Source organism: Oncorhynchus gorbuscha, linkage group LG05 (assembly GCF_021184085.1).
Source record: "Oncorhynchus gorbuscha isolate QuinsamMale2020 ecotype Even-year linkage group LG05, OgorEven_v1.0, whole genome shotgun sequence".
Classification (NCBI taxonomy): domain Eukaryota; kingdom Metazoa; phylum Chordata; class Actinopteri; order Salmoniformes; family Salmonidae; genus Oncorhynchus; species Oncorhynchus gorbuscha.
The window spans coordinates 64,673,501-64,685,912 of record NC_060177.1 but is presented as its reverse complement, the minus strand read 5'-3'; the positions used below and the strand labels follow the sequence as shown (position 1 = coordinate 64,685,912).

At 40.9% G+C, this 12,412-nt stretch overlaps 1 protein-coding gene across 2 annotated transcripts; it reads right to left on the bottom strand.

The window, feature by feature from the left end:
* Positions 1-1,202: 1,202 nt before the first annotated feature.
* On the bottom strand, positions 1,203-4,348 carry nkx6.3 (NK6 homeobox 3). 2 transcript variants are annotated; one of them, XM_046350705.1, is made up of 3 exons: positions 3,490-4,348; positions 2,563-2,732; positions 1,203-2,405 (listed from the first exon to the last, which is right to left on the bottom strand). In XM_046350705.1, exons 1-3 carry the CDS (start codon positions 3,899-3,901, stop codon positions 2,175-2,177), a joined length of 813 nt encoding a protein of 270 aa, XP_046206661.1. In that variant the 5' UTR covers positions 3,902-4,348; the 3' UTR covers positions 1,203-2,174. The 2 variants fall into 2 exon arrangements, with proteins under 2 accessions (XP_046206661.1, XP_046206662.1); XM_046350706.1 differs by having other exon boundaries at positions 1,203-2,393.
* Positions 4,349-12,412: the final 8,064 nt, after the last annotated feature.

The following is a 12,412-nucleotide window of genomic DNA, read 5'->3' as shown; positions in this document are numbered from 1 at the left end:
AGAAAGGAAAAGCCAACTGAAATTGTGAGTTGCTCTGAATCCGATCCTCACAATTATTGCATTTTGGAGGACAAATGTTGATCCAATACCGTTGCCTTGGATTTATCAAGTGCTAGGCAAAATAATCAGCAGAAAAAGTACAGTCTGCAGTCAGCAAATGTAAAATGCGCACCAAAAACAATGGAAATGACCTGTCCTGGCCTAGATGCTGAAAGATTTAAGTAAAGCAGATTCCATAAATATGCAAGTCTCATTTATGAAGAGCTTTTGCAGTTTCACAGAACTGGGCTCCCTGAAATCTTTTTTTTTTCACTTTCATACGAAGCTGCACAAGAACTGAAGTGTTCTGAGAGTTTCCTAGATTCAGTGATACAGCACAGGCTTTGTTTCCCAACCATGCCAAGACTGATATCAATGTTGCTCTTCAGCTTTTCTCAGAGATGGGTTTCCCTGCCTTTTCTCTCCTGTGTATAGAACTTTTAGTAGTAGAAAGGTATCTGGTATAGCATATTCATATGGTTATATTCTCTAAGTTTGTAGTCTGTATGCTGTTGCTGTTAACATATCTCTATCCTGAACTGTAGAGTGACCTAACTCTTGACGTTAGCGTCTTGTTAGTCTCAGAAATCCCAGACCTGGAGCATTGTTCACATTGTAGTCTACCTAGGGAGACTAGCATCTTGTTGATGTTTAACTATCAACAATTGCATAATTGTGTCAACAGTACAACAAGCACAATGCATATTTTCCCTGGTGCTGGGCACACCCTCACACACTTCCGTAGCATCTGTCCTAATGACAAACAGCACTGAGCTGCAGGGGCCAGGGGTGAGAGATATTCAATTAGTGAATGAAATAGAATAGTAGCATTGATTTTGTGATGGCGTGGATGGGTCTGATGGCTTTGTCTTCTACACAGAACAGTTCAGCCAGTCCAATTCCAGCACCCTGGTAACTACATAGATCACCTTGGGATTGGCCTTTGACCCCTCACTTCTACTCAATGATTGTGCCTTTCTACCCACCATCTGTCTAAACTGTCGCTTTTAATGTATTAACAACTCTATTACTGATATAGACTTCAATGTCTGTTTAGATGTCAGATACAGCACAGTATAAGTTGTTTGTTTGGGGATTGTTGTCTTTTATATGAAAACAATTACTGAAAAACCAAGGCTTGACACAATCATTGTACCATTGTATTCAATAAATAATTCACAATAATTTATTGTACAATTAAAAATGTCATCATTCATTTACATTATCCTTATGCAACTTAATTTGGATGCGCAGAAACCCTCAAATGTCATGAAAGCTTGCATGTCTGCATGACATTAGCTAACACATTAGTCAAAATAAAAGGTCAAGACTTATCTTGATATGTGTACCCTCAACGCCAGTGTTAAAAACCAAAAACAGCATTGCCAGGCTCTCAATTAAATGAATCAGAGTTAATAATAGAAATATTCTGTGTTCATAGTACAGCTGTTGACTGAAACAAGTTCCAATGGACATTCAATATTAAGAGTACAACAAGCAAATTAATTTGATGCACTGAAACAAAAAGTCCTTGACCTGAAGTGTTTATTCTACTCAAATAAAACAGATACTGTCAACTGCATTATCTGTGGTTTTACATATCTATTTAGCTTTGGTCTGCTATAATGTGTATGTACACATGAGAAACTATTTCCTTTCACGTTTGATGCAACCATCATGGTGCAGCTGAGGATAATAGGTCATGATGGGTTTCCTACATAACAGTTAACCATTTGCCTCATTGAAAGTCATTGATGAATTCTATTTTCAATGTAAACTGTTTCACCCATCATTTAATGGTAACATCTTCCCTCTGTTTCCATTATGGTTACAAATATGGTACGTCAAGGCATCACTTCACGGGAACCGTTACCTTTTTTCTCCTTAAACTTACTGTATTATAAATGTGCCTTATTTTGAACATGCTTGAATATTTAGTTGTGTGTCTGTACTACAAAATGTGTTTAATGCTACCCCTTGCTACAACATGCACATCTGATGTGTGTGTCTGCGTGTCTGTGTGCCTGTGTGCCTGTGTGCCTGTGTGCCTGTGTGTCTGTGTGCCTGTGTGCCTGTGTGTCTGTGTGCCTGTGTGTCTGTGTGTCTGTGTGCGTGGCAGCTTTTGTGTTGATGTGTCAGACGTGGTGTGGTCCAAGGCGGAGTACAGAGAAAGCCCGGCGGTGTTTGCGCAGCAGCAGTCGTATCTTCTCATCGTCCGAGTCGGGATCCAGAGGCTTGTTATACTCCTCATCCTCCACCTCGTTCTCCGAGGCCTCCCCTCCCTGCTCACCCCGCATCGCCTGGGTGGAGCTGGGCTCTGAGGCACTCTTCTTCCTCCACTTGGTGCGGCGGTTCTGGAACCACACCTGATTTAAATAATTTCTTTACTTAGTGGGATTTCTTATTTTAACCAGCATACATTCAGTTATACAATACTGTAATCATTTTTACTAAATTAATTCAGATGAAGTGTATAGTCAGTGGATTAATTTAGATCTGTCTATATGGGGACTTTTGCTTTACCTTGACTTGTGACTCTGTCATGCCCAGGGAGTAGGCCAGTCTAGCTCTCTCTGGCCCGGCCAAGTACTTGGTCCGCTCAAAGGTTTTCTCGAGGGCAAATATCTGATGTCCACTGAATGTAGGTCTGGTGTGCTTCTTCCTGCCTGAAATATCCTCTAGATGCCCAATGTCTGGAAATGAAGTATGCATTACACTTATTTTCAATTTACGTCACTTGGAGACTGCATACAAATAGTAAATAGGTAAATAATGATGGTCAATTACATAGATATTTTTACATATCTGTAAAATATTAGTAGTAGTTAGTCAAATACTCATATTGGAGGAATAAAAATTAATATACAACCAAATGTACAGTATTTTTGGTGTGTTTGTATTGCAGAGATGATCCGATGTAATATTAGATACATTTCTCAATACAAACTTTTTCACATCTTAAAATGTTTTGTGACCTATGCAGCATTATCCTTGTATAGCATGTCATCAAATTCCAGATATTTGTATGTTAAGTGAATGAGTCAGCCAAATTCTACGTACACTATCTTTACTGAAAGACTGAATGGTTAGTGATAACCAGTATTTAAACAATGACACATCAAATTACATTATAGATTACAATAGACTGCCATACACTTCATACAAAAATATATTTACACCTTTAACTAACAGAACCTTGATTTAAAAACTTATGAGAAATTCAGTTATTCAAATGTTTTAAGATGTTTGTTTTTTTAATTAAACAGAGGAGTTACAAAGTAATTTACACCAAATATATTCATTTGTTTAAGCTTTGAGAAAAAACATGATAAGAATCTAGCTAATAATACAGTTCTCTGAGTATTATGGATGGGTGATATAAGCCATGCCTCAGTCAGTTGGTGTGTGAGTCGTGTGATGTTTAGGGGACTATAGTGCGGAGTTACTCACTGTTATTGCACTGCTGCCTCCCGCCTCTCCACTCGTACCCACTCTCTACCCAGCAGCTCCCACTGCGACCTTTCACGGGGCACTCAGCGCCAGGCTTGGTGAAGCCGCCCAGTGAGGGGTTGTAGTCTGCACGGTTGTAGTAGACCCCCGGGGTGGCCACGGTGCCAAAGCCCCCCATGGTAGGGTATCCAGAGAGCAGGGTGGTAGTGCCCGTAGCACCCATCATGGAACGGCTGAGGATGTCACTGATGCCGTGGGGTGTGCCTGCTGCCTGCAGCTGGCTGTTCAGGCCTGGGTTTAGCTTGTAGTAGGAGTTGGGCACTGAGTACTGACACACAGGTGCCTTTAAGTCCGAGGAGAACTGGTTCAGGCTGTTGTTGAACAGAAAAGACCCCGGTATGTTGGAATCCATGAGAAGTGCCTCCACTTTTAGATTTCACCAACTCACCTAACAAGGTCCAGTCATGAAAAGACCCAGTGCGGCCCACAAAGGTTCACGTTTACCTCTCTCACCAAGACTGGATGAATACGGGTTCGTTGATTGTGTTCTTATTTCTTAATCCAGTCTGTTGATGTTCAAATGATGCTGATGCCAATGTCCCCTATCTGAAGACTAATTTTAAACCAGGTCACTGGTATCTGCAGAGGTGTCTCTCTAGCTGGCTATGACAGCAGAGGGCTGGTGTCAGCATAAAACCTCTTCACTGTCTTCCTTCACCTGCTTTGTACCATAGTACTGAAGGTGACAATTCCAAAATCAACATCAGGTGTTGTGCAACCTGAGAAACACTGTTCACAGTTGCTCCTTAAGACAAATATCTCCTCCCTGCTCTCTCCTCGGGGGTCATAAATAAGCAGTATCTTGAAGTGGAGTGGCACCTTGATAAAGAAAGGACATATTAGAATGCTGCCTTGGATTGGTCGGTCCCGCAGCTCTCGTATTTCTATTGGCTCCCGGGACAAAGCCAAGCCTTCTATTGGAAGGCAGTAGATTAATAGCGTTTTGAACAGGTGGAGTGGGAACAAGTTGCTTTTTGATGACCTGCCATGGCTGGCTCTCTGTGGTGCTGAGGCAGAAGCAGCTTCAATACACAGGTTTAGAATTATTCTGTTTTAGTCCATAGTATGGCGTATGAACGCTAATTTGGGAAAGACTGATATTGTGATGGATCAGCTTTATCGTAAAACAATAGCTCTGTATCATCTTTACCTTTTTTGTAAGATATTGTGAACAGTGGTTATTATAAAATGTATTGATGCACAAAGGAATCTTTGGATTTGTCTTTTGCAGTAAGTTTGATTATAATGTTGATACATTCAGTGACCACCCTCTGTCCATTTTATGCATCATATTTAATGGTGTTCTGTATCTCTTTATACTAATTTGATGAATAGATACAAATACATTTGTTTGTCCTTTGTCTATATTGGAATTTATTTAACGCTCTATGGAAATATAAATATAAACAGTGAATTTATTAAAACATAGATTATTTCAATCCAACTGTGCATATAAATTAAAATCCTTACTACATGTAGTAGGGTATATTTATTACAGAAAGTAACAAACAAATGATTATTATCATCATCATTAACTGGTGTATTTGTAATATGCACACCTATAGCTCTGATTTCTGTAGCTGTCTATATAGGCACATTCAAAACACTTTGCTCTTGCCAGGGAAGATGAAAAGGTCAGGGGAAAATGCCAAGGGCATTGCATATTCTTGTGTAATCCTGACGTTTAGAGTTGTCCTGGGGCAATTTAGTGGGAGGAAAGATATAACGTGTGACATGTAGATCACTTTTTTGGTTACTCTTTCTCTTTACTATAAATCTGCCAAGTACTTTCCAAAAAAGGTGAATTTAGAACGTACTGTAAATGGTCTGTATCCTGTCACATATGATGCTGAACCTGCCAATTCCACAACCTCTAAAGATACAAGATGTAACTTTTTGTGCGACCCGACCAAATTCACATAGACCTGTTCAATGTAAGTTATTTCTATGCTTCCCGTTCTTATGTCACAGGAAGGCCATAAAGATCATCAAGGACCTCAACCACCCGAGCCACTGCCTGTTCACCCCGCTACCATCCAGAAGGCGAGGTCAGTACAGGTGCATCAAAGCTGGGACCGAGAGACTGAAAAACAGCTTCTATCTCAAGGCCATCAGACTGTTAAACAGCCACCACTAACATTGAGTGGCTGCTGCCAACACACTGACTCAACTCCAGCCACTTTAATAATGGGAATTGATGGGAAATTGATGTAAAATATATCACTAGCCACTTTAAACAATGCTACTTAATATAATGTTTACATACCCTACATTATTCATATGATATGTATATGTATATACTGTACTTTATATCATCTACTGTATCTTTATGTAATACATGTATCACTAGCCACTTTAAACTATGCCACTTTGTTTACATACCCTACATTACTCATCTCATATGTATATATTGTACTCGATACCATCTACTGAATCTTGCCTATGCCGCTCTGTACCATCACTCATTCAGATATCTTTATGTACATATTATTTATCCCTTTACACTTGTGTGTATAAGGTAGTAGTTTAGGAATTGTTAGTTAGATTACTTGTTGGTTATCACTGCATTGTCGGAACTAGAAGCACAACATTTCGCTACACTCGCATTAACATCTGCTAACTATGTGTATGTGACAAATAGATTTGATTTAAATGTGTTTTTTTTTGCATCTTATACTTTCAGTTTTGTACACCACCTTCAAACACAATCTTTTGGGTTATGGAAAATATATTTCACAGCGGTTTAGATGGTATAATGATTCTCTACACTATGAGTGCTTGTTTTGTCACAAACTGAAACTAGGCAAACTATTAGAATTTTAGCAACTATGAATTGGAGAAGCAATTTCTGCATGTTGCATCTCTCTAACAGAGGGCAGCCAAATGCAAAAACGTTTTTTTACCAAGTAAGTGTATTCACTGCTTCTCATATGGTATATTTCAATGAACACAATATGAGAAGTGGGTTTGACCAGCAGTTTGGTTTAAGCTTTAAGTCGTCTGTTTATTACCATTAAAAGTTGACTTGACTGAATCAACTTTCTTTGTTTTGAATGGCATCAGAAACAACTACCTGAAAATATGCTTTTGGAGTTACCATTACACATTTTCAGGATCATCTCAAAAGCACAGTTTGAAATGGGTTACAGTTGAGCGGTAAGTGATGCCATCATACCAAGTCCCCTGTGAGAGACCCAGCCCTGGCCCAATAGATGACCTGCTCACTGAATCTACAATGGTTTTCATGCAGGTCTATAGGGAAGGCTAATGTAATTTTATGTAGTTAAAAATGACACAAAATGCACATCAGGTCATCCCTCCCATAGAAAAGTCCAGAAAAAATAGCATGTGGAGATGTTTAACCCATTGAATGTATGCACACATGACTGTTATCTTTTGGCAAATTATTATTATTATATATTATGTTTAAATTGTAATGTGTTATCTTTTAAATCCCGTTCATGTTCTTAATATCTCATGTGAGCTGAACTACAATTCAGTTTTCAGTAGTGCACCAGTGTAAAAGGCCCTTAGTTGACTCTAACATGTTGTATTTTATAACCATTTGAAGAGAAACAAGTTATTAATGGGTGATTCTGCAACTACGGGCACTTCTATGTCTTCAGGGTACATTTTGGGGATTTTATTTAAAAAATATATGTTTCTATTCTTTATGTGTTAAATTCACACTTACAATCCCCCAGATTTTTTAACACCTCTCTCAAGAATTTGAGATACTTTTCAGATGCATTTTATACCTCAATTTCACTGTTTTGCCCTTGTCCCCTTTTTTTGAGGTCCTACTGTTTTTCTATGAGCAAACTTTAATAATTACACATTATATCATGTTATCTACTATGGAGAGAGTTGTTTTATATCAATAATTGTGAGTATGCCCTTTATATTGTTATTTACACAAAATATACCCGTCCTTTGGTAGTGGTGTCATTTCCACCACTGAGGGAAAATTCCTCATTAATAACGTTTTGGAGAATGTTAATTTAGTTACCACAGAAACTTATTGCAACACTGAAGCACATGGCTGCAGTTGTTCCAGATGTGATGTCCAGAAATTGAAGAAAACTCTAGGTAAATATTGCTTGTGTAGAGAATATTTTTATTGTCGGTCATTTCTAAACAGGCTATAATTTCTTTAATTTGTGGTAGAATTATTATTATTATTTTTACTTTTTATGTATTTAGTGTAAACTATATGCTAGCTGTAATACTAGCCAAAGCATGCTAAGCAGTCTGTCATTTTTCTCCAAAAACTGTAGAAGCGTCATTTCCATGACAGTCATTTCCATCACAAACTTAACTGGTGGAAATGGCAAATGGCAAAACTCATTGTTATTACTTTTTTCATTTTTTAAATTGAATCATGTTTTAAATTAATTTAATCTAGAAAATTCTCCAATGTGTGCACAAGTTGAAAACTTAAGTAGTATTTATCTTTTCTTTTAAAAGATGCCACATAAAACAGCACAGAGGTCACAGACATAGAAACAACATGTAAAAAAAGATCTGATACCAGGAACATCTGCAAATAGACAGGAAGAGATACTGGAAGAAAATATATAAGGAAGAAGTGAAATCTATCTCTGAGCTTACAAAGCGAGAACAAATAAGCAAGAGATGGCAATGGAAATGCAACCAACGGAGTAGAAGACAGACTTTAAAGAGAAATGTTGCAATGGAGAGTGACCCATCAGGCAACACACCACCTCAGTCACCAGATGACTTGCAGCCAGAAGATGAGGCCAACATACCTGCCCCTAACTTACCTGCCACTGATGCACACCCTGATACCCCTTCCTCATCATCTGCAACAGGAATGAGAAGTCAAATACTTGATGGAAGGAAAAAGGTTGGAAGAGGTCGCTGAAAAACACACAGAGATCGTTGCATGGCAAATGTCAAACTTGATAAAACTTTACGGAAAGCTGAAAAATACCCCAAAAAAGGTATGATCCACTGATGAAGAAAATGGAGAGACAAGATTCCCCAAAGACAAAGACAAAACAGCAAATGAAGGGAACTCCTAAGAACATAAGAAGGAATTTCTTGTTTCAAAATGCCATCATTGCAGAGTTAAAGCAAAAGTATCAAAAACTGTGCAGGGCCAAGAACAAACAATTGGCTTCAAAAATGCTCAGAGGCAACATCCTGAGAAAGTATGGCCTGGTCAGAAGGCAAATGAAAACAGGCCAACAAGTTTTCAACACTCCAGGAAAAAGCAGTGTAACATAATTAGCACAGCCACAGAAAATAAAATCACTAGATTCTGTGAACGTGATGTCAACAGTAGAGTAACAGCAGGAAAAAAGGACACACTAACGAGGAACAAGAAAAAGCAGAAGCGCTTATTGAATGGCACAATTGAGGACCTTTATCAGAATTTTAAGAGTGACAAATTTGAGATTAAAATGTACAACTATGAATTCTGCAAAATAAGTCATTTTTGGGTTGTCAAGCCATCAATCCAAGATAGGGACACATGCCTCTGCAAAACCCACGCCAACCTCCAGTTCATGGCGGACAAACTACAGCATCACAAACTGATCAGCTGCAGAAACATTGAGAACCTTATTGCATATTTGTGCTGTGAGAAGCTGAATAAAGAGTGCATGTACACAGAGTGCTCCTTTTGCCAAGCAAAAGAGCTTCAAACATCTGACTGTGATGCTGATGAGCAGACATGGTGGTTTGAGTGGGAAAATAAAGCTGAAGAGAGAGAAGGAAAAACAAAGTGGGAAACATGGAGAAGTTCACTGTCCATTTGACAGTAAAAGAAAAGGTGTGTGTCACACTGCAGATTCTACTGGAGGACTTCTCCAAAGGATTGAAAGAGAAGTTGGGGAAACACGTGTACAACATGCGACATCAATACTCCAAACTAAGGGAATTAAAAGAGAACCTGTGGAAAGAGTAGATCCTCATGCATATTGACTTTGCAAAGAACTACCTGTATAAATACACCAGTGAAATCCAGGCAGTTCACTTTGGTGATTCTCGCAAGCATGGACATACCACAAATGATACAGTTTCACTTTGCTCACTGAGCCCTTTTATGTGGATGACCCCTATGCAATCTGGGCCCATCTCTCAAAAACACTGGCCTACTTCATTGAGCTCTGCCCATTGGCTACTTTTGGAACCTTACTTTGGCTTAAATTAATTAAATTTCTAACAATGGTTGTTGTTCAAAATGTTTGCAATAAAATATTGTTTTCATACATTGTTTTTACATAAATGTCCTTGAAAGTCTGAGGTGAAATAAATGCTGGCAAGCTACTTAGCATAAGAAAACATCTGCTAGCATTGCTAGCTAAACCCCAGTTAGCAGGGTTAGGGTCAGGGGTCAGAGTTAGAATAGGGGCCAGGGTTAGGATTAGAATAGGGGCTAGGGTCAGAATAGGGGTTAGGGTTAGGTTAGGGCCAGAATAGAAGTTAGGGTTAGATTGGTTTTTAGGAGCATATACCCATGTGGGTAATTAAAAGATGAACTGAGATCCACACTCCAGTCCAGTTGGTAGTGGTAATGCACCTTAAAGTTGGTTTCCAACTGCCATATAAAGTCCAAAGAAGAAGAAGCCTGAAGCAGGAGAGATTACTAGAAACAAACTTTTATCCTTTTATCTGTGGATTAATTGTCGGAGTAGAGGACCTTGTGCATTTCAGGTGAAATAATAACCCAATGTTTATATGCCAAGACAAATTATCTAGCAAGAGCAAGCTAGCTAGCTAAATAGATATAAATGTTTAATGCTTTTCGACTTGTCCCCAAATTTGTAAGTTGGTTCAGAGTTCGTTTTGACATTTCAACCTGCGTGTCCTGAACGTATCCGGTGTGGGTGGACAGCTACAGGGGACTCAAGCTACAGGGGGAAGCTAGGGTGCTGTAACTCTGGATAAAGCGTCAATAGAAGTTGACGAACCCCAAGAAGTGTTGCAGCTGCACCATAGAAGTAGGCTGGGGCCAATCCACCTTCCCGGGATCCATTTGCACACTCCCTGCGGTGATGTTGAAACCCAGAAAAGGGATGGTGGAACGATGGAACTCGCACTTCTCTGCTTTTACAAACAGCTGGTTCTCCAGGAGGCGTTGGACGACCTGTCAGATGTGTAGCACATGTTCTTGGGTGGAACAGGAGAAGATGAGGATGTAATCTAGGTAGATAGAGACAAACCGGTTCAACATGTCACGGTGAACATCATTGGCCAGAGCCTGGAACACAGCAGGGGCGTTGGTAAGTCTAAATGGCATGACCAGATACTCGTAGTGACCACTGGCCATGTTGAAAGCGGTCTTCCACTCGTCCCCTTACCTTATCCGCACCAGGTAGTAGGCGTTCCGTAGATTCCGTAGATTCTGCTTGGAATACACAGTGGCCCCCTGGAGCGGCTCGAAGAGATGACTGACAGCGGTTCTTCATTGTTATGTCGTTGAGACCCCGGTAGTCGATGCACGGGTGCAGGGTCATGTCCTTCTTCTCCACAAAGAAGAACCCTGCCCCGGCGGGAGAAGAAGAAGAACGGATGAATCCTGCAGCAAGGGTGTCCCCAATATAGGTCTCCATCGCCTTGGTCTCTGGTCCCGACAGAGAGTACAGTCGTCCCCGGGCGGAGTCGTGCTAGGGAGAAGGTCAATCCTGCATTCAGAAGGTAGGTGCGGTGGGAGCGAAGTTTCCCGGGCCTTGCTGAGGTCCTGGTACTCCGCTGGAATGACGGAGAGGCCAGGGGCACCGTCCGAGCCCCCAGGAAGATGTCACAGGCAGGTTGTGCTGACTTCAGGCAATGGGCATGGCAGAACGGGCTCCAGCCCATGATGGCACCAGTAGAAAAGTTAATGAGGGGATTGTGTAGCTGGAGCCAGGAGAATCACAATACTACGGGAATCTGAGCGGACTTGATGAGCAGGAACTGGATAGCCTCGCTGTGGTTCGCTGACACACGTAGGTTGATGGGAGTGGTGTTGTGGGGACTCAGCCTATAGAGCACCCATCCAGTGCTCTAACATCCATGGGAATGGAGAGGGGCTGAGTGGGGATCTTCAGCTCAGGCGCCAGGGTAGCTTCCAAAAAGCTCTCGTGGGCCCCAGAGTCAATGAGAACCCAGAGAGATTTGGACTGGTCTCCCCACAGCAGAATGGCATGAAATGGGGTGCGAGCAAGGGAAGCAGAAAGGTTCTCCATATAGCCCACCAGAGTACTCACTCCTACTGGTGAGCCTGTTTTTTTAAACAACAAAAGGACATGAAATGACCAAGAGTCCCGCAATACAGACAACTCTTCATGTCAATCCTGCGTTGCCATTCCGCTGGCAACTGCCCAGCTCTGTCTCGTGGCATAGGCTCAGGAAGCGATGACTCGGCCGTCTTCTGCAGCCCTCGGGGCAGGTCGGGAAGCCTCGGTTTCTCTCGACAATGAGACCTTCAGTAGCTTTAGGGATGACTTGGAGGTAAGTTGGGATCCCTAGGCATGCGAGCGAAATCCAATTTCCTCTCCCTCCGTTGTTCCCGTAAACGTCCATCGATATGGATGGTCAAAGCAGTGAGGGAATCGATCTCAGTAGGTAGCTCCTGGGCTGAAAGTTCATCCTTGACCTCCTTCAATACACCGTGCAGGAACATATCAAACAGTGCCTCTTGATTCTAAGCACTCTCCATTGCCAATGTGCGGAAATCCACCGCATAATCAGCTACACTGCGGGGAGTCCTGCCGATGCGATACGAAAAGATGCATAAACTGCGTTTACGTGCGTGTACCCTCCACTACATCCCTGATTACATGTACTTTTTAGTTGATTACTTCTTTTGTGAATTTTACAATTGTCAAGTAACTGTTGCAAATGAACAACAATT

Coding starts and splice junctions, on each gene's coding strand:
- nkx6.3 (XM_046350705.1), bottom strand. CDS start 3,901: ATGGATTCCAACATACCGGGGTCTTTTCTGTTCAACAACAGCCTGAAC. Junction 2,733..3,489: donor GAGGCAGCAGTGCAATAACA/GTGAGTAACTCC, acceptor CTTCATTTCCAG/ACATTGGGCATCTAGAGGAT. Junction 2,406..2,562: donor TGACAGAGTCACAAGTCAAG/GTAAAGCAAAAG, acceptor TATTTAAATCAG/GTGTGGTTCCAGAACCGCCG.